Below are 18,904 nucleotides of genomic sequence, written 5' to 3'. Positions count from 1 at the left end.
GCGCGTGCGTGAAGTCGGTAGCTTAGCCCGCCAGCCCAATTGCCCTGGACTTCAGAGTCAGTTCTGGTCCGCACTTACACCACGCTTAGCTGTCTGAATAGCCCCTTTCCCACTGTCCCCCCGCCACGAGGTCAGCAGGCAGCTTCGATGATGGTCTCCTTTTCTCGCTGAGAGCCTGCAGGTTGGGGAAGGGAAAGGTTGCCCCGTCTCTCAGAAGCTGCGGTGTGGGCGGGGCTTGGACCCAGGGTTTGGGCCCTGCAGCCCTTTACCTTCAGAAGTGAGATGAAAGGACACACAAAGGAACCAAAATAAACCCAGTGTAACAAAAAAACCAAACACTGGGAAGTCAGAGGCCTGGAGGCGGCGGCCGTGGCCATTGCTGTCTCCCTCACATGTCCTGTGAAACCCCCTAAGAGCTCACGCACTTTGTGCTTAGCACGGACGAGATCCCAGAGACGTGGTCACCTTAGAGGCGTTTTGGGCGTGTCGGAGCCACCTCGGTCCTTTGCAGTGAGGCTCCCCACGTCCTCAGGTCTTCGCACAGATCTGCTGGGGTGGAGAGCTAGAGAAGTGGGTGACGGGCTTGGTTCCTGTTCACATACGTTATTTGTGGTGCTTTCCCGAGGAGGGGGCCCCGCTCTTCACTGAGGATTATGTTAAATGCGCGAATACTCCGTTGCCGGAGGCTCGCACTCCGAGAGTGCTTAAAAATAGCTTAAAAAAATTCTGCCAAGTTTCGACATGGAAGAAATGTGTATGCATAAAATCATAATGCAACTGTTGGGGCAGCGTTAATTATAGCTGATCCTGAGCATTTCTCGTTTTATTTTGTTAATCCAGTTTCAGCAAAGGAACACCCATGGGATTTCTCCCTCCCATTTAATAAAAATGTTAACTTTGTGAGTTATAGAAGCTGGTGTGTCCATCAGCATTTTGTGGATGCATGATGATAATACCACACATTAGGGTGTGTGCTTATCAGGGCTTTAGCCCACCGAACCTCAGAGCTGGGAAGGCACCTTGGAGGTTATTTGTGGGTGTTGTGGGGCGGAGGGGAGGCAGGAGGGCAGGTGCGTGTTGGCCCGCAGATCATAGTGGAGGCAGGTGTTGGCTGGGCTGTCTCCACTACCTTGCTTGGGCTCAGGAGGCTCTGCCTGTCCACACGTTAACCTCTGGATGAGGCTTGAAGCCCAGGTTTCACATTAAACCATTTGAAGGCCGCTTCTGTTTTGGGCCTATAGAGATTCAGAGACCTACACAGAATCTGTCCTACTGGAGGTGGGAGCCAGTGAGGGGTTGGTGTACCCAGGCCCTGACTCCTGACTCAGGCTCATGCCCTTCCTACTGTTCCTTGGACGGTGCCTTTGAGGTGGTGGTCCTGGAGCTGGACACGTTGCGTTCGTGGTGTCCTGTGGTCCCCCCCACAGCTGACGGGGAAACAGAAGCGAATGAGACCAGGGACACACGACTCCTTGGGCAGACGTGCGTTCACTCTAGGTTTGGGCTCCATGGCTGCCCTCTCTCTCACCTCAGGTGTCATTTTAAATAAGAGATTCACTTGCAAATCAGAATCTACTTTTTTCCTTACATTTTTTCCTTTAAAATTTGCTGTTACCGTTTTTTAAGTGGATGGATAGAAAAAGTAGAAAAGTACTTTTCCAGGTAGAAAAGTGTGTATGGAACAGACAGACAGCTCCCCGAATGTTCACAGACAGAATTCCTTGTGGATGCAGACAGAGCCGCACCATTCCCGAGAAGCCTCGAACCCAGCACCCTGCCCGAGGGCGGGTAACGCCGTCCGGACTCCAGCAGCGCAGGAAGAATCCTGTTGCGTTTGTACCGTGTGGGAATGGATGCGCGCCTGTCCTCCGGTCACGCTGCTCTGGTTCAGCATCATTTCCGTCACACAGAAATACGGCTGTAAATGGGAAAGCACCACAAGACTTGCAAGTAACTTCTGTGCACATTGAGAATTGGCCAGGTGGTGGCTGTTTGTGACGGGGACAGAGAACCCATGGTCCGAGCTGGGGGTGATTCACCTGCTGGGCTGGCCAGGACTGGGCTGCCAGGATGGATCCTCTCCCCACCCGAAAAGCAGCCGTAAATATCACGTGGTGACTCATTTAGGACGGGCGCTGGGCATGGGCTGTGTGGGGGCGTGCGCCCTGCTTCTGCTGTGCCCCCCTGCTGCTTGACCGGGCAGTCTCCTCCCTGGGCTCAGCTTACTCACCTGAAGTGGGGGTAGCAGAGGGGCGCCTCAGGTCAGGTCATGATCTCAGGGTCCTGGGATCAAGCCCCTCAATCGTGTTCCCTGCTCAGTGGGAAGTATTCTTCTCCCTCCCCCTGCTCTTGCGCTCTTGCGCATGTGTTCTCTCTCTCTGCCACTCAAATAAATAAAATTAAAAAAAAATAAAGTGGGGATAGCAGCCCGTCCCCCACTGGATTAATGTGAAGGTTAAGTGGGTGACGGGCAAACTGTGGTGCCTGCCAGAATTAGGGATCAGTAAATGTTAGCCACATTTTCATTGCGGCCCACTTCCTCGCTGAGTGGAGGCTGCAGTGCCCTCATCGACCACCAGAGGGTGCCGCTAGCACGTGTATGACACCCGCTCATCTCCTGCGTGTTGGTAACTACCTACGTTTTTGTTTTCCTTTTTTTTTTTTTTGCTAAAAAAAGCTCTTTGTCCTGTATGGGGTGGCCCTCTGTTCTGTCGTTCTAGACCTGTGGCCAGGCCATGCAGTGGGCGTGTTTATAACGTGTGTGGTCCTGGGGTGGGGGTAGCACCCACGTCTGGTGCTCTCATTAACCAGCATTTTGCTCCCTGGAATGAATTGTGGTGGTAAATTATAACACACACACACACAGAGCGAAGTCCCCCTTTTGGTGTAGCTCCTCTTCTTAGTTGTGATTAATCGTTAGAACGTTCTCTCTAACCGTGGTGCTGTGGGCTGGGTACCCGAGCTTGTGTTCCTTGCAGTGACCAAATACGTCTGTCCCAGGACAGTGTTGGCCACCGGGCGAGTGGCCCACAGGAAGGTCTTGGTCAAGTTTTGACTTTGTGATTTATCTGGCTGGGCTCCTTGGCTACTGGCTAACTTCTCTGAGCCCTAGCTTTCTCCTCCATAAACTGGGGATGACGACGCTGCTGGTGGTGGTGGTGGTGGTGGTTGGGGTGCACTTAGCTCCTTCACAGGTCAACGGGAAGGATCAAGCACGGTCACAGACTGAAGGTCTGTGTGAGCGAAGGAGGCAGTATAACACTGTTGCGCAGCTGGGGAGGGCAGGGGAGTGGAGGCTGCCACTTCAGGCCAGGAAGTCTTGATGCCTCCCCTTCCCATGGCCGACACGTGGGCTCTTTCCTAGAACTTCCAGCTCTGGGAGCTCTGGTGCCTTTTCTCGTCTGGCCTCCCCTGGTCTTGGGCCCTCTGCGCACCTGGCCCACGCATTTGTCGTTCTGGAATCTGGCTTTTCAGGGCTTGGCTGTCCGCACCCACCAGGTGTGTGGTGGTGGGTATCGCTTGTGTCAAGGATTCCAAATCTGAGTCTGTCTGTTCTACTGGTCAAACCAATTTCCTCTTTCTCTTTCCCCCTTCTTTCTTCTTTTTTGGTTATCTGAATACTGTGCACTTTTTTTTTTTTTTTAAGATTTTACTGATTTATTTATTTGAGAGAGCACACATGTGAGCCGGGGGGACGGTCAGAGGGAGAGAGAGAATCTCAGGCAGGCTTAGCACTGAGCACAGAGCCCGATGTGGGGCTGGATCCCACGACCCTGAGATCATGACCTGAGCCGAAAGCAGGAGTTGGACGCTTAATCGACTGAGCCGCCCAGGTGCCCCTGAGCACTGTGCACTTTTATTTGTCAGGCTCACATTTCACTAGAGAATGGCAGAGGCTTAAGGCATAATGTCCCCAGCCACCCTTGTCCCCCCAGTCGGATGTCTCATCGTCTCCAAGAGAAACACCAAAACGCCATCAGACTTCGGACACGTGTTGTCCCGTGTCCAGAGTTGCGTCTCCTGCTCAGTGTCTGTAGCTGTGGCCTCGCTGCTGCTTCAGCTGCTGTTTGGCCCAAGCTGCCTGGGCTCAGTGTCTCCTGTCGCCAAGGGGAGACCTTATTTTGTCACTTACTCTCCCTTTATTTCTAATATCAGTTTAAGGGGGGTTTAAGATCTCCTTTCTTTCTTGGACTCCGCGTGTCCTCAAGACCGTGGAATCTGAAGAAGTCCGAGTCTATGAAGTAGGAAGACCTGGCCTTCCCGATCTGCCCTCCAGAGCCAGTCCTGCTGCTGGGTGCTGCGTCCGGGTGGTGAGGACACGTCTGCAGCCTGCACTCTGTTTCTGCAGCCCCGGCTCCCTGGCTCTCCCCAGCAGGCGCTCAGCAGGCCCCAGTCTCCCAGATGGAAAACCTTTTCTCTGGAGTTCCACGTTGGAAGCCCACAGGACCCATCCAACCTGCAGGCTTGGTTTGTGTGGCAGGCTTCCGTGGTGGGTTTTCCGAGCACCAGGGGTGGCTGCCCACCCCCCTGCCTTGAATTTGTTCTCCCCCTCTTTCCTCTTCAAGGTTTTTTGAGGGTTGAGTTCTGCCCCCACTGGCTGGCTGACCTCTGCTCCTTTTTTGTGGACCCGGCCTTTGGCTTTGAGCTGTCCTGTCTCCTGGGCCAGGTCCACTTCCCTCTCCTGAGCGGTCTTCCCCAGTTGCCTCAGCCATGGGGTTTCTGTGTTCTCCGCATGCTCTCCTGTGGCATGTGGTCAGTGTGCTCACCACACGCACGCATGTGCAGCCTGTGTTCCTTCCCAGTTTGTATGTTTCTTGTGCGTTGACCAAGTAGCTTTGGAACCGTGTGGGCCTGAATTTGATCGTCTTGTACAAGTTACAGCATCCTCATCTGTAACATGGGATAATAGTATCTTCGTGGCTGACTTACATAGGGGGGTCACTTTGTACAGCTGTGCTGGTTGCACACTGCACCAGGACACCCCATCTAAGGGGATTCATTCATTTCTTAGATTTGTATATTCCTTATGACAGTTTTCTGCAAACGGTAGTAAGTGTCTTTTTCAAGAAAATCAGGATGTTGTGACCAGTTTCTGGCAGGGGGAGCTGGTGTCCTGAGGAAGGGGTGCGTTTCCCCTTTGTTGAGGAGGTGGCTTATACGTTAGCAGCGGCCTTGCTTGTCAGGATTAAATGTGATGGAGCGTGAAAGTGCCTGGTACTCAGGAAATGTCTGTCTTCTCTCTGGAAAGCAGGGTTTCAAGTACTGCCATGGAAGTGAGCCTGAAAGTGGGGCCCCCAGCCCCAGTGTGCATTGGGGGCGCTGGGAGAGGACGCGGGGCCTTCCAGGACAAGAGCAGGCGTGGCGAGTGAGGCTTTCCCGGGTTCACGCCCACCCTCCCCAGCACTGGGACCGAGCTGCACTTCCATGGGAATCTGGAAGTGTTACCCGTCTCACCGATTCAGAGACTCACACTGTAGCATCTCTCACCTCGGGACGCGTCCCGCCGCCATCTGTGTGATGAGAAACCAGCGTGTCCTCGTTTATTGGGCGGCGTTTTTATCGTTTTGAATGGTATGCAAAGTATCAGTGCTCTTAGAATAGATGTTGTCTTAGATTTGAGGAAATACGGTAATAAAACCTGTTTCTCAGACTGGTGTGAAGGTGCAGTGGGCCCAGCACGAGCCCGGCGTGGCGCCCGCTCACGGTGAGGGTGGAACTGCGAGGAGCTTCCGCTCTTCTCCGTCCCCTTCGAAGCCCCTGCGCTTTGGTTACAGCAAGTTCTCGGTAATTGTGATGATGGTGATGATGAGGATGCAGATGGCACATCTGCAGCTGGGTGAAGGCTCTGTAAAATCAACTAGATAGAAAATAATGTTTTGTCCTAACCCAAGCCTCTTTTCCTGAGGATGAAAGAAAAAGGTATTTTAAGTTGTACTAAGCTGCACAATGAGACTTTTTTCATTGCGTTGGAAGTGACAGCAATCTGGCTTTATGTTGTTAAAATATTTCCACTCCCATTGGGAAGCTGCCAGCTCTTATGAATTTAATAACTTAAGGGCAAGTGAAAAACAAGAAAACAAAAATATTTTAACTCTGAAAGGATTTGCCACCCTAGTCTTTTCATAAGATAGATAATTTAATGGGATCTGAGCTTTGGCTGTTGGACTCTCCTTAAAGTTAATCAATCCAAGTAAAAGATAGTTACACAGCCGAGAGGATGATTTATACTAATCAAGGAGAGGAGGGAGGAGAGTTTTTTAAACTAAAGCTTTTAAGTAGAGTAATCCAATAGTCTAGTAATGTAGCATTTTGTCTTCTTCTGGGTATTGATAAATGTTTAAGCGTGTTTGTAATCCTCAATTCATCTAACATTTATTGAGTGCCTACTGTGTCCCCAGCAGTGGCATCGCTTGGGGGAAGACGGATGGCGTTGGGCTGGGCTGGGCGGGGCTCTGGCTGCGGGTGATGAGTGCACGTGGGGTGGGAGGTGCTTGGCACAGACTTGGGGATGCCAGCCCTTCAGAGCCCTTGTCACCCCGCCCCCCAGAGGTGGGCACGGGGACCAGGACCAACCCCTATCTATCCACGGAGCCACCTCATTCCACCCTTCCGAGCCCAGTGTTCCTCCGTTCCTTGTAGGGTGTTTGGGATTGGATGGGGTCGTGGATTCACCAAGCGGGATACGTGCTGCTTCTCAGTGTCCTTTCCAGAGGGGGACACTGGTAGCCATTGGTATATTTTATTTGCCACAGTGGTTTTTTTTTTTTTTTAATTTTGTATTTTGAGATAACTCACCGGAAGTTTCAAAGATAGTAGAAGTCTCATGTACCCTTTACCTGATTTACTCCAGTGGTTTCATTTGTATTTTTTCTTGTAAAATACACAGAACATGAAATTTACCATTTTGACCATTTTTAGTGGCAATAGCACATTTACGGTGTTGGGCCACCATCGCCACCACGCCTCTCCAGAACTTTTTCATTGTCTCACCCAGTGGTTAGATCTCACATAACTATTGTGCAGCATCCACAGCAAGAGATGGCTGTGGTACGTATGACGTGCGTGCCTCATTCTAGCCCATTTTTATCGTGTGGATCCGTATAGCCGCCCTCACGGTCAAGATGCAGAACGTTTGTGGACGTTTTGCCAGTTTCAGTGAGGAGAAATGTCACCACCTTTACACCCCCTGTAGCCTCCGTTTATAACACAGTTGTCAGCCATTCTTCCGCAGACATTGAGAACCACATCAGACAGACTTGGTCTTTTTGCTCCAACTGTCAAATATAAATTAGAAAACTAAACGGAAAAGGAAAATCTGATGTATTTACCCATAGTTTTACATTTTCCTTTGTACTTTTTCCCTTTTTGATGTCCCAGGATCCATTGTTGTATCATTTCCTTTCTAATTAGAGAACTTCCTTCAGCTCTTCTTTGAGGTTAAGTCTGCTGGGCAACAAGTTATTTTAGTTTTCCTTCCTCTGGGAATGTCTCGGTCCCCCTGTGTATCTGAGGGCTGTTTGTGCTGGGTGTAGAAATCTAGGGGGACAGTTGCTTTCTTGCTGCTGCTGAACAACATGCTTGCTTGTGGCCTCCGTCACGTCTGATGGGAAATCCGCTGTCGCTCAAATGGTTTCTCACACATGAGCTTGTTTTCCCGGTTCTCTCTTGGCTCTAGTTTTCAGATGTTTGATGATAATGGGCCTTGGCACAGATGTCTTTGGGTTCATCCTGTTCGGGGTTTGCTGACTTCCTAGAATGTGGGGGTTTGTGTCTTTTGCTTTTGCCAGATTTGGGAAGTTTTCAGCCATTATTTCTTTGAATACTTTTCCAGCCCTGCTGTCTTTCTCCTGTCCTGGGACACTGATGACACACGCATTAGACCTTTTGTTACAGTCCCACACGTCCCTGAGACCCTGTTCAGTTTTTTCAGTCTGTTTCCCCTGTTGTTCAGAAATTGTGTGCTTTTTCTTGTCCCATCCTCAAGGTCACTGATTCTTTCCTCTGTCTTTCCCATTCTGGTTTGAGCCCATCCATTGAGTTTTTGTGATTGCATTTTTCTGTTCTCAAATTTCCATGTGTTTTTTCCTTCTATTTTCCGTTCCTTTGCTGAAGACGTTCTGCTTTTGCGTTTGTTACAAGCGTGCTCATATTTGCTCATTAAATTGTTTTTGTGATGGCTGCCTTAAAGTCTTTGTCAGATAATTCTGGTATCTGTATCATCTAGTGTGGGTGTCTTGACTGTTTCTTGTCATTCAATTGAGATTTTCCTGATTCTTGAAAAATTATGAGGAATGATTTTTGATTGAACCCTGGGCATTTTCGGTATTATGAGAGTCTGGATCTTATTTAAATCTTCTGTTTTAGCAGGCCCCTCTGACCCTGCCCTGGTGGGGAAGTGGGCTACGGCCTAGTCACCGCCAGGGAGGGTAGAAGTCCAGGCTGCAGACGCCTGGGAGTAGGTGCCCCAGTACTGCTGGGCAGGATGGGGGTTCAGGCTCCCCACGGGGCCCCTGTGATACCAGCCCTGACGAGGAGGGGCGGGAGTGCCTCTGTCCTGCTCCCCTGGTGGCATCCAGTGCACAGTGGTAAGGAGGTACAGAAAGTCCTGACCCTGTGCTGGGCCTCCTCTGACACCGGCCCAGCGGGGAGTGGGAAGGGTGCTTCATTACCCGAGGGGTCGGGCTGGAAGTCCTGGCTTCCTGCTTGGCCTTTGCCGGCAGGGTTGGGAGGTGGTCTTCAGCTGTTGTAGGGCAGCTCTGGTGCTGAGCTCAGTGCTGGGAGCAGGACCCCAGGGGAGGTGGAGGGAGGTGGAGGGGCCAGGGCACTAGGGGCCCCTGAGGGGAGGGAAATGGAGGGTGCACACGCGGTTTCTCTCTCTGCCTCCCTGTGATGCACAGTGAAAGGTCTGCATCACATTCTGCTCAGTGATGCCCTTGTTCTAAGGGGAGGATGAGGGGCTGTCCCTATTCTGTGGGGTCTCGTGTTATTTAGCTGTTTCACAGGGAGCACGTATTCATACTGTAACTTCGGTCATAAATAATAACAGTCATAGGAAGAAGCTCTGTTACAGGACTGGGAGGCCTGGGATGCCTGAGTCCTGTATTGCTCCTGTCACCCCCCCCCCATGACTTCCCAGGGGAGGTGCACTTCAAACAACAGCAGAAGGAAAAGGCCACCCTGGACATGTGCTGGGGCTGGGCCGCCCTGGGACTGGCCAGAGCACGTGGCCTCCGCTCAAGGCTGAGCCAACGCTTTTTGCCTGTTTACTCAAGGGCTTGAGATTTTGGGGAAAGGGTCCCTTAGGTGGAGGCCAGCTTTAGCTGACACGTGTGCTGCCTGTGGCCAGAGGAGGGGATGGGACCTGTTTGCCCCCAGGGGCCTTGGCTGGTTGTGAAGGGGCCTAACCAGCCTCTCAGGACCTAAGAGCCTCTTCATGACCTTCAGGGAGTGGGGTCAGAGGCTCGCTCATGCCCACATCCCTAGGCAGGGTGGTGGTAAGCAGGTGGGAGTCAGAGGTCACCGACAGGATGTGGCTCTTCCTGGACAGGAATATTTGCAAATCACAGTTCAGAAATGAGGACTTGTATATGTGGTTATTTTAAGATTTTCCTTTTAATAGTACAAGAGTAGCTGGTTGAAAACTGGCAAATATTTCATAGAAACGGAACACTCAAACTCCAAACTTCTGTGATTTTCCTTGTATTGAACATGTGGTTTTCTCTTTGAATCCTTTTGTTGAGGACGACTGCACAGTAGTAATTGGACCTAAAAATGCATCCAAATTATAGCATCTTTATCAGAATTAGCTGACAACATAATTATGATTATATTTCAGGGTAGAAGATACATTTTTCCGTATTAGTCCCCTATAAAAACTGAAAAAGCTCCTTTGTTGTTATTTTGGTGGAATGACAATTCTTAATATTTGGGGGACAGCCTGATCGGACACTTTTCTTTGCATGTTTTGGCATTTTGCTGTTTATACCCTGCTTTATGAACATCTCCAAAGAGTGCACGGTTTCCCTCCCGGCTGGAGGCCTGGGGGGACAGTCCCAGATTTTGTTCAGCAGGGAACACTGTGTATGGTGTCTGGGCTTCCGGCACCAGCTGCTCTTAAACATACAAGACTGCATCGGGGGGCTGGCTGGCTCAGTCGGTAGAGCGCCGTGACTCTTGGTCTCAGGTTGTAAGTTCGAGCCCCACATTGGCTGTAAGTTCGAGCCCCACATTGGCTGTAGAGATTATTTAAAAATAAAATCTGAAAAAAAAATACAAGATTGCATGGTTGGTGGCAAAACAGAGCCCACCCACTGGCTCAGCTCAGGAGGAGTGGTTGTGTGGTCCTGTTGGTGGTTCCGTGGCTGCGTTCCTTACCAGTGCTGACTTTGGAAGGGCCACGTGACACCATGGAGACCCTGGGCCTGCGTCCGGTAAAGCTGCATTCCACCTTGACTCTGTGCTTCCCTGGCCACGTGGCCGAGGGGAGGTCAGCCTCTCAGTGTCCTGGGTCCTGCATGCTCGTCTCTGCCCACACCCTCGGTGAAGTGACGGTCCTCCTGGGTCACCTGTCCTCATCTCTCTGTCCGCCCCTGGGAGTTCCGGGTCTAGTCTCCACCTGCCTAACAGAGCAGATGCGTTGCTGGTACTTGGGAAGCTCGTGGGCCAAGGCCAGGTGCCGCCCCGGCCTTCAGGTGGCCTGGGATAGCCAGGTAGGAGCTGACTGACTTACAGTAGCCTCCAACACTTTGTCATGCGTAGTTCGACGTAGCTAGTCTCCAGACAGGGCCTGCTGCGCCTGTCCACTGAGCCCACACAATAACTCTGTGGTCCCCCAAAGTTCTGCTCTGATACATGTCACAGAGTTCCCTTTCTCCTGAGAGCATCGCAGAAATCAGTACCACATAGAGGTCTGTCGGGAAGTAGGTTCGTAGAAAGCACACGATGCAGTTGGTGTGTGATGTGTCCATGTCGCCTGTGCAGCCGGGGCCGCCTCTGTGGCTGGCCACACGCCCAAGCTGGCTCCGTGCTGCGGGGCCTCCGGGGGCCCCGCCCGTGGCCACCGCTGGGTGGTGCTGGAATGAGCATGAAAGAAGTTGACGGATGATGCTGGGATTATGCCTTCGGGGGTGATTGTCATTTCAGACGTGTTGGCCACGTCGGTGAGTATCTTAGCCTCAGTTGAAGGAGCTTCACGCAAGGTGTGTGGCCACAGACAGCTCGTGTCAGAAGCAGGTGGCAAAGGGTCTGCTCTCTGCTTCCTGCCGACCATGCCCTGGGCAAGCTGCTCTCCTCTCTCGGGCTCAGTTTCCTTGCCTTTACAAGCCCTTTGTTGCCTAAATCGTAGGATCGTGGTAGGGTCAGCAGGAAGCATGTTGAAAACAACATGGCCTCGTATAAAGAAAAGGAGTGTTACTGTAATCTCTCCTTGTTTGAACAGGAAGCCTTTTGGGTTCCTTAGGAATAAAGCATTTCTTGGAAAAAATAAAATATCGATTGACAGTATTCATGAGAGATTTTCATTGATGAAGCAATGTTCTGCTTTGTTAAATTTCTATTTCCTGTGTTGTTTGGTAGGGAAGAATTCTCTTAGGTCTTTACGCCATCTGCATGTTCATGGAGGAACCCTTCCCTTGGATCCAGAGGGAGACTTGTTCCTGCAGCCTCCATGGCTCGCAGGGTTCTGTCCTCAGTGTGGCAACGTCAGGTCGGCCCACTGCCTTTCTTTCTGGTCTCCTCTTTCTGGTAGGGAGTCTTGCTGCAAAAAGGAGGAGAAAAATGGGGTGGAGGAGAGCAGGGGAGTGGAGATCAAGAAAGATTTTTGTTTTGTTTTAAGACAGGAAAAATAAGCTTGTAGCAAGTGGCAGAGAGGAAGAATTGGTGGTCTGGAGAAAGAAGCAGAAGTTTCTGTAACACTGTCACTGGGTGGGAGGGGTTGGGATTCAGTGCACGCAGGCCACACTTACCCAGTGGCCTTCCAGGGTGGGCTGTGGGTGCGGTCCTCCCAGGTGCAGGCACTAGGGGTGCATTGTCCTTAGAGAATGTCTTTAGAAAATATAGAGAATTTTAAAGCAGTAACAACATTTAAATGTTGGCCTGCTTTTTTGGTTTTTCATCTCCCTGAGCCACCAGTACTCAATAATGGCGGTGATAAAAATGTTGCCTGCACTGGGGTGGCCTGTTCCCACGGACCCCCCCCGCCCAACACACACCTTCTGTGCCACTGCCGGCGCCAACCCTCATACCAGCAGGAGCAAGGCTGGGTGGGTGGGGAGGATGCAGGTGGGTGGGCAGGCGTGGTGCAGGAAGCTCGGGGAGACTGTCTTCTGGCAGCTTCGTGTGGCACGGGAGGCAAGGTCAGCAGCCCAATGTGAGGATGGGAGGTGGGAGTGGAGCGGTATGAAACATTTGTTCACCATCAACAGAGAGCAGATGGCCTAGAGATCATCTAGGATTGCCATATATCTGTCTAGCCTCCACAGAGAGCAGGTGGCCTGGAGACCTTGTATGATTGCCAGGCAGCGTCCAGAGTCCCCGTGAGCCCGGTGATGGTGAGGGTGAGGGGGGGCAGGTGGCGTGGGTGTAGATGTTCAGTTGTCCGGCGTGTGGGTGAGGTGGGTGAGGGTACACGGTGGGTGGAGAGCTGGACTGAGTCAGCGCAGTGGTTCACCCCGTCCCACTGCTGAGCAGGCAGGCCAGCTGCCTCTCCTAGTGCATTCCAGGGGTATTACTGCTTCTGGAAGATCACCACGCTTTGCAGCATTTAGGGACGGGATTGGGAATGTCATCTGGGTTCGTCTGGCTTCAAAACCACTGTCCTTGCCATCATACCGGTTTTTCTTTGCAGTGTTAAAAAAAAAGTCTAGCTTTTAATTAGTTTTTTTGATTCTAAATTTAATATTCCTATATGTACCTACAATTATCTTAGATTCAGAAAGGAGCCTTTTCCCATTATGTTGTCCTGCCTAGTATAATGGGATGAAAGTAATGAACTATTAGTAAATATTTGTGAATGGTGGTAATGCTTTCAAATAGGAATTAAATGGCTTAAAAAAAATCAACAAATTCTCATTCTTCTTGTTTTTAGTCCCTGTGCCAGCCAGTGAAAGGTGTCTTGGCTCTTGAGAAATGCTGTTTTGATCAATTTTCCCTTGTACCTAATTTGAGAGAGCCTAGCTCGAGCACTTAATTGCTGTCAGCGAGGTTCATTCATTTGAAGGTTGGATTTTGGTTTTGCAGTTTCCTACTTGTTTTGTTTACCTTGCCATGTCGATGCTGGAATCTGGGCTGTCGGATAGATTTGGGTAACGATGGTGGTGGGGGGATTGCCCATATTAGACAGTGCCTAATACTAGACACTAGAAGGACTGAGGATACTAGACACTAGAAGGACTGAGGTTTTGAAGTTCTGAAGAAAGAATTTTCTGGCAAGTGGGACCACGTGCAGTTAGAAGTAAGCTGCCTGGCCTGGAGGCGTCCATGGGAGGGACACGGTCTGTTGGAGGCCGGCCATGACTCACAAAGGCGGCCTTCAGTATTTTTCTTTGGCGATTGGAAGCAATTGTTATTTTCGTTAAGATGAAATAACAGTTTGCTTTTTTTTTTTTTTTTTTTTTTTTTTTTTTTTTTTTACAGAAAACACGGCCATCTTCATGTGCAAATGTTGTAACCTTTTTTCACCCAGCCAGTCGGAGCTCCTGTCCCATGTTTCTGAGAAGCACACAGAAGAAGGTGTTAATGTTGATGAAATCATCATTCCCCTCAGACCTCTGAGTACTCCCGAGCCCACTAACCCAAGCAAAAGCGGAGATGGTAAGGGGCCTGGGGTACCGGGTGAGGGGGCCATGGCCATGGGTGTGCCCATTGGTGGTGATGGGGTGATTTGCTCGCACGTACTTTGATGCTAGGTTTCTGTTCGGTGGGCACAGAAACCCTGAACATTCACATTTGCCACAGTCAATACTTGTCCAGTTATAGGTCTGCTCAAATACAAGTGTGGTTTTGAGCTGGCCGTACCCGGCCTCTGTGGTGCTTCTCCAGCGCCTGGCTGTAGAAGGAGGAATGAACGAACGAAGGAAGGAAGGAGTGCATGAGAGGAGGTGATAGTCCCCAGCAGTGTAGAAAGCACGAGCCTGCTGTCAGACGAGTGTAATCCGGCTCTAGGACCCCGGGCTTGTCTGACAAATGAAGATAAATACGCCTGTCACAGGTGGGCGCTGGGGATGAAGCCCGGGGTGTCCCTGTGCCGCCGGATGACGCCCGGCCCAGAAGACAATAAAGGGAAGCTATTATAACATATGTGATTAATGTGTAAGATTATACAACCTGAGACACAGCATTTCTGAACTGAGCGTGTAGACCTGGAACATGGACTCCAGTGGCAGAGCTTTGATTCGCACGGAATCCTTCGGGTTCGCAGACAGTGTGCTGAGTGAGATCCGTCTTGTCTGCGGCGTCCAGACATCTCCCCCTGAACGGCCTCCAATACGGCAGGCGGATGGCTTAGAGAAACCATCGAGGCCCTGTAATTAGGTCCCCACAGACGAAGAAAATACGCAGTAGAGGAGGCAGAGCTGCAAACAGCGGGTAAAAAAAGCTGCCACAAAACTATTTTTATATGATGAGGGACAACAGCCAGTCTCCTGTGCGGAAGGATAGTCTGTTCCATCACAGGATTCATTAGCCACACTGATAACCGATTGCTCTTTCCTGGGAATATTCAGGCTGGCATTTCTAAACAGGCTGACTTATTGATCATCTGTCTGACATGGTTAACAAGGAGAGACTCCAGACAAAAAATGTTTTGGCTAATGAGTCCCTCTGGCCATCCCAGGGAGCTCAGAGAAATATACCTGACAGAGGATTAAGTTGTTGAGAAGTTAGGAGAAGTTCTGCTGGTTATTGTTAGTGTCGTAAGATGAAACCGAGAAAACCCAGTACCCGAAACCAGCGAATGAGGAGAAGTGGGAGTATTTCCGTCTTCTTAACCAGCAGCCGGGTGCGGTGGGTCCACGGCATTTCAGCCCTGTCGTGGGACTTGTGAACAGATCTGTCCTCTCCCCGCTTCGAGAAAGCAGGTCTGAGGTGGGAAGTGACATGCAATCACATCTCAACTGATAGTGTGCATTTGAGTCTCTTCGCTTTGGGGAAGAGGAGGGGGAGGGAGGCCAAATTGGCATTAAGAATCTACCCAGTAACCTGATTAAAAACGGGCAAAAGACCTGAGCAGCCATTTTCTCAAAGAAGGCGTGCATGACCAACAGGTGCGTGAAAAGATGCTCAATGTCACCATCAGGGAAATGCAAGTCAGAGCTGCAATGAGCTCTCACGTCGCACCTGTTAGGAATGGCTGTCCTCGGGAAGACAAGATAACAGGTGTCGGCAAGGAGGTGGAGAAAAGGGACCCTTGTGCCCTATTGGCAGGAATGCAAACTGGTGCAGCCACTATGGAAAACAGGATGGAGGTTCCTTAAAAAAGTAAAGATAGAATTACCACGTGGTCCAGCAATCTCACTTCTGAAAATATATCCAAAGGAAATGAAATCGATATTGCGGAGAGAGATCCGCAACCCTGTGTTCATTGAACTTCATTCAAAATAGATAACCTAAGTGTCAGCAGATGAATGGGTACAAAAAATCTGTCTGTCTCTGTCTCTGTCTCTGTCTCTGTCTCTCTCTCTCTCTCACACACACACACACACACACACACACACACACACACACACACAGGAATATTATTCAGCCATTACAAAGGAGAAAATCCTGCCATTTGCAACATGGGTGAATCTGGAAGACATTCTCCTAAGTGAAATCAGCTAGACACAGAAAGACAAATATGAATTCACATATATGCAGACTCTAAAATCGCTGAATTCATAGAACCAAAGAGTAGAGCAGTGGTTTCCGGGGAGTAGCGGGAATGGGGAGATGATAGTCAAGAGGTACAGACTTTGAGCCGAAGAGGTTCTGGGGATGTAATGTACAGCTTGGGATTGTAGTTAACAATACTGTATTATGTACTTGAAGTTGCTGACGGAGGAGATCGTAAGTGTTCTCACCAAAAGAAAAAAATGGTTGCTATTGTTGATTGTGCTGAGCATTTCACAGTGTACATGTATATTAAATCATCTTGTTGCACACCTTAAAAAAGCATATTGTATAACCTAAATATATACAATTTTGGTGTGTCTATCATGCCTTAGTAAAGCTGGAAAAAAAGGAATCTGCCTAATGCCAGGGCCCTCACAGTTCAGCCGCCCCTCCCTCTGCCCCCCAGTCTGGGGGTGAGTAAGGCTCATCTGTCCAGATCTCACTGGAGAACCCCCGATGACGTCCACATTCCCCACGGCCACCATGCTGCTGAGTGGTAAGATGCATTGGCTTTCCAGAGAGTGTGGCTTAACGGGCAGACGGAACCAGAGCTTTACTGAGGAACTTTGAGTGTTGCCCTGGGGTTGAGCATCTGTAAACTCAGAAGAATGGATAATCTGTTTTGTAAAATTCATATGGCAGATAGAAGTCACATGGATTAATGGGTTGAGAACGTTGAGAAAGGTAGTTACAGAGCTTTAATTCTGTTTTTATTCAGCTTTGCTTATTAAGATTTTTCTTCCAACTAAAATGTGAATGAGATAAAATAATTTGAATTTTTCATTTCATTTATAAATAATGAGCAGATGATAAGAGAGTAGATAGAGCTCCTGGAATTCTGTGCGTCAGTGTTTTCTGACGTACGTGTGTGCTCACTTCCACCCCTGCCCTTGTTACCGATGTTAGTGGAAGATAACGGCTGTCTGCTCGGGAGGCCATCCCGGGGTCCCCTCTTCCTTGAGATCCGTCCTCCTCTTCGTCTCCCCTACAGCCAGCCCACCAGGCCTGTCTCTCCCCTGAAGCTGCCCTGCAGCCATGGTCCCTCACTCAGTGGGGATGACCGTGTGTTCTTTCTCCCCTTCAGGCCACGAACACGGTGATTTATGTGGATACATTTTCATACCCTGAACCACTCTTACGTTCCTGGGGTACATTCCACTTGGTCCTATTGCATAATCCTTTTTCATGTGCTGCTGGAGCTGGTTTGCTAGGACATTGATGAACAGATTTCTGTTTGTATTCAGAGATAGTATGTAGGGTCATTTCTCTGATGTCTTTGGTTTTGGAATCAGGATAATAGTGGCCTCACAGAATGAGTTGGGAAGTGTCCCTTCCTCCTCTTGTTTTTTGGAAGATTTTTTTAAGTGTTGGTGTGAGTTCTTCTTAAATGTTTGATAGAATTCACCAGTGAAGCCCTTTAGTTCTGGGCTTTTGGTGGGAAGTTTCTGGATTACGGATTCAGTTTCTTTGCTTATGACAGGTTTATGAATATTTTCTGTTGCTTCTTGAATTCCTTTCAGTGGTATGTATCCTCCTAGGAAATTTTCCATTTCATCAAAGTTCTCTGATTTGTTGGCATATAATTTCTTGTTCATAGTATCCCTGAGAATTAAAAAAAAATTTTTTTTTGTAAGATGAGAGGTAATGTTCCATCTTTCATTCTTGATTTTAGCCGAGTCTTACCTCTTTATTCTTGGTGAGTTTAGCTAAAATTTGCCAGTCTTTTGATTTTTATCTTTTGTTTTTCTGTTTAATCTCTTTACATTCTAATTTCTATGTTTATTTTCTGTCCTTCCGTTTGCTGTGCATTTCGTTTGCTTCTGTTTTCTCTGGTCTCTTGGGCTGGAAGAGTAGGCTCCTGGCTGGAGATCTTTCTGTGTCTTACACAGGCATTTCCAGCCTTGTGAACCTACTCTCATTGCATCCCACAAGTGTTCATATGTCGTGTTTTCCTTTTGATCATCTCAGCGTTATTTCCTGATTTCCCTGATGATACCCTCTTGGACCTGTTTGCTATTTAGGAGTGCCATTTAATTTCCATGTATTTTTGAGTTTCACAAATTTCTTTCTGTTCTTTCTTTTGTAAAATTAAATTTTAATTGGCATACATGATTACATTAGTGTCTGGGTGTATAAGATAGTGATTCGATATTTTTATACATTATGAGATGGTCACCACGGTGGCCATAGTCACCATCTGTCACTGAAGTTATTACAATATTATTGATTAGATTCCCTGTGCTGTACTTTTTTTTTTTTTAAAGATTTTTAAAATTTATTCATTAGAGAGAGCACGAGCAAAAGCAGGAGCAGCGGGGAGGGCCAGAGGGAGAGGGAGAAGCAGATTCGCCGCTGAGCCGGAAGCCCCCTGCGGGGCTCGATCCCAGGTCCCCAGGATCAATCCCAGGGTACTGAGATCATGACCCGAGCGAAGGGAGATGCTTAACTGATTGAGGCCCCTCTTCTATGCTGTACTTTTCATCCCCGTGACTTAGTTATTTTGTAACTGAAAGTTTGTACCTCTTAATCCCCTTCATGTATCCCCATCCCCCATCCCTCTCCCTCCGGCAACCACCAATTTGTTCTGTGTAACAATGAGTCTGTTTCTGTTTTGTTTTGTTTTTTAGATTCCATATATAAGTGAAATCATATGGTATTTATCTTTCTCATTCAGACTTATTTTATTTAGCTTAATACTCCCTAGGTTTATCTGTGTTGTTGCAAATGGCAAGATTTCTTATTTTTTATGGCTAAGAAATATTCCAGTGCGTGTGTGTATATACAGATATATACACATACATAACACATCTTTTTTTTACCTTCATCTATTGGTGGACACTTAGGCTGCTTCTGTATCTTGGCTATTGTAAATAATGCTGCAATGAACGAAGATGTGCATATAGCTTTCGAATTAGTGTGTTTTTGTTTTCTTCAATACCTAGAGGTAGAATTTCTGGATTATAGGGTGGTTCTAGCTTTAATTTATTGAGAAGCTTCCATACTGTTTTCCAGAGCAGCTGCAGCAGTTTGCATTCCT

General features: G+C 48.9%; 1 protein-coding gene across 2 annotated transcripts in view; it reads left to right on the top strand.

Annotated features, from left to right (window-relative positions):
* Nucleotides 1-18,904, top strand: part of ZFAT (zinc finger and AT-hook domain containing) — a 206,638-nt gene that overhangs the window by 37,257 nt on the left and 150,477 nt on the right. For both annotated transcript variants that reach the window (XM_040626166.1, XM_040626167.1), the window contains exon 2: nt 13,633-13,809. In XM_040626166.1, the coding sequence (XP_040482100.1) occupies nt 13,633-13,809 (177 nt within the window). The remainder of the gene's footprint in view (nt 1-13,632; nt 13,810-18,904) is intronic.

Source organism: Ursus maritimus, unplaced genomic scaffold (assembly GCF_017311325.1).
Source record: "Ursus maritimus isolate PB19 unplaced genomic scaffold, ASM1731132v1 scaffold_9, whole genome shotgun sequence".
NCBI lineage: Eukaryota > Metazoa > Chordata > Mammalia > Carnivora > Ursidae > Ursus > Ursus maritimus.
This window is presented reverse-complemented; position numbering and strand designations above follow the sequence as displayed.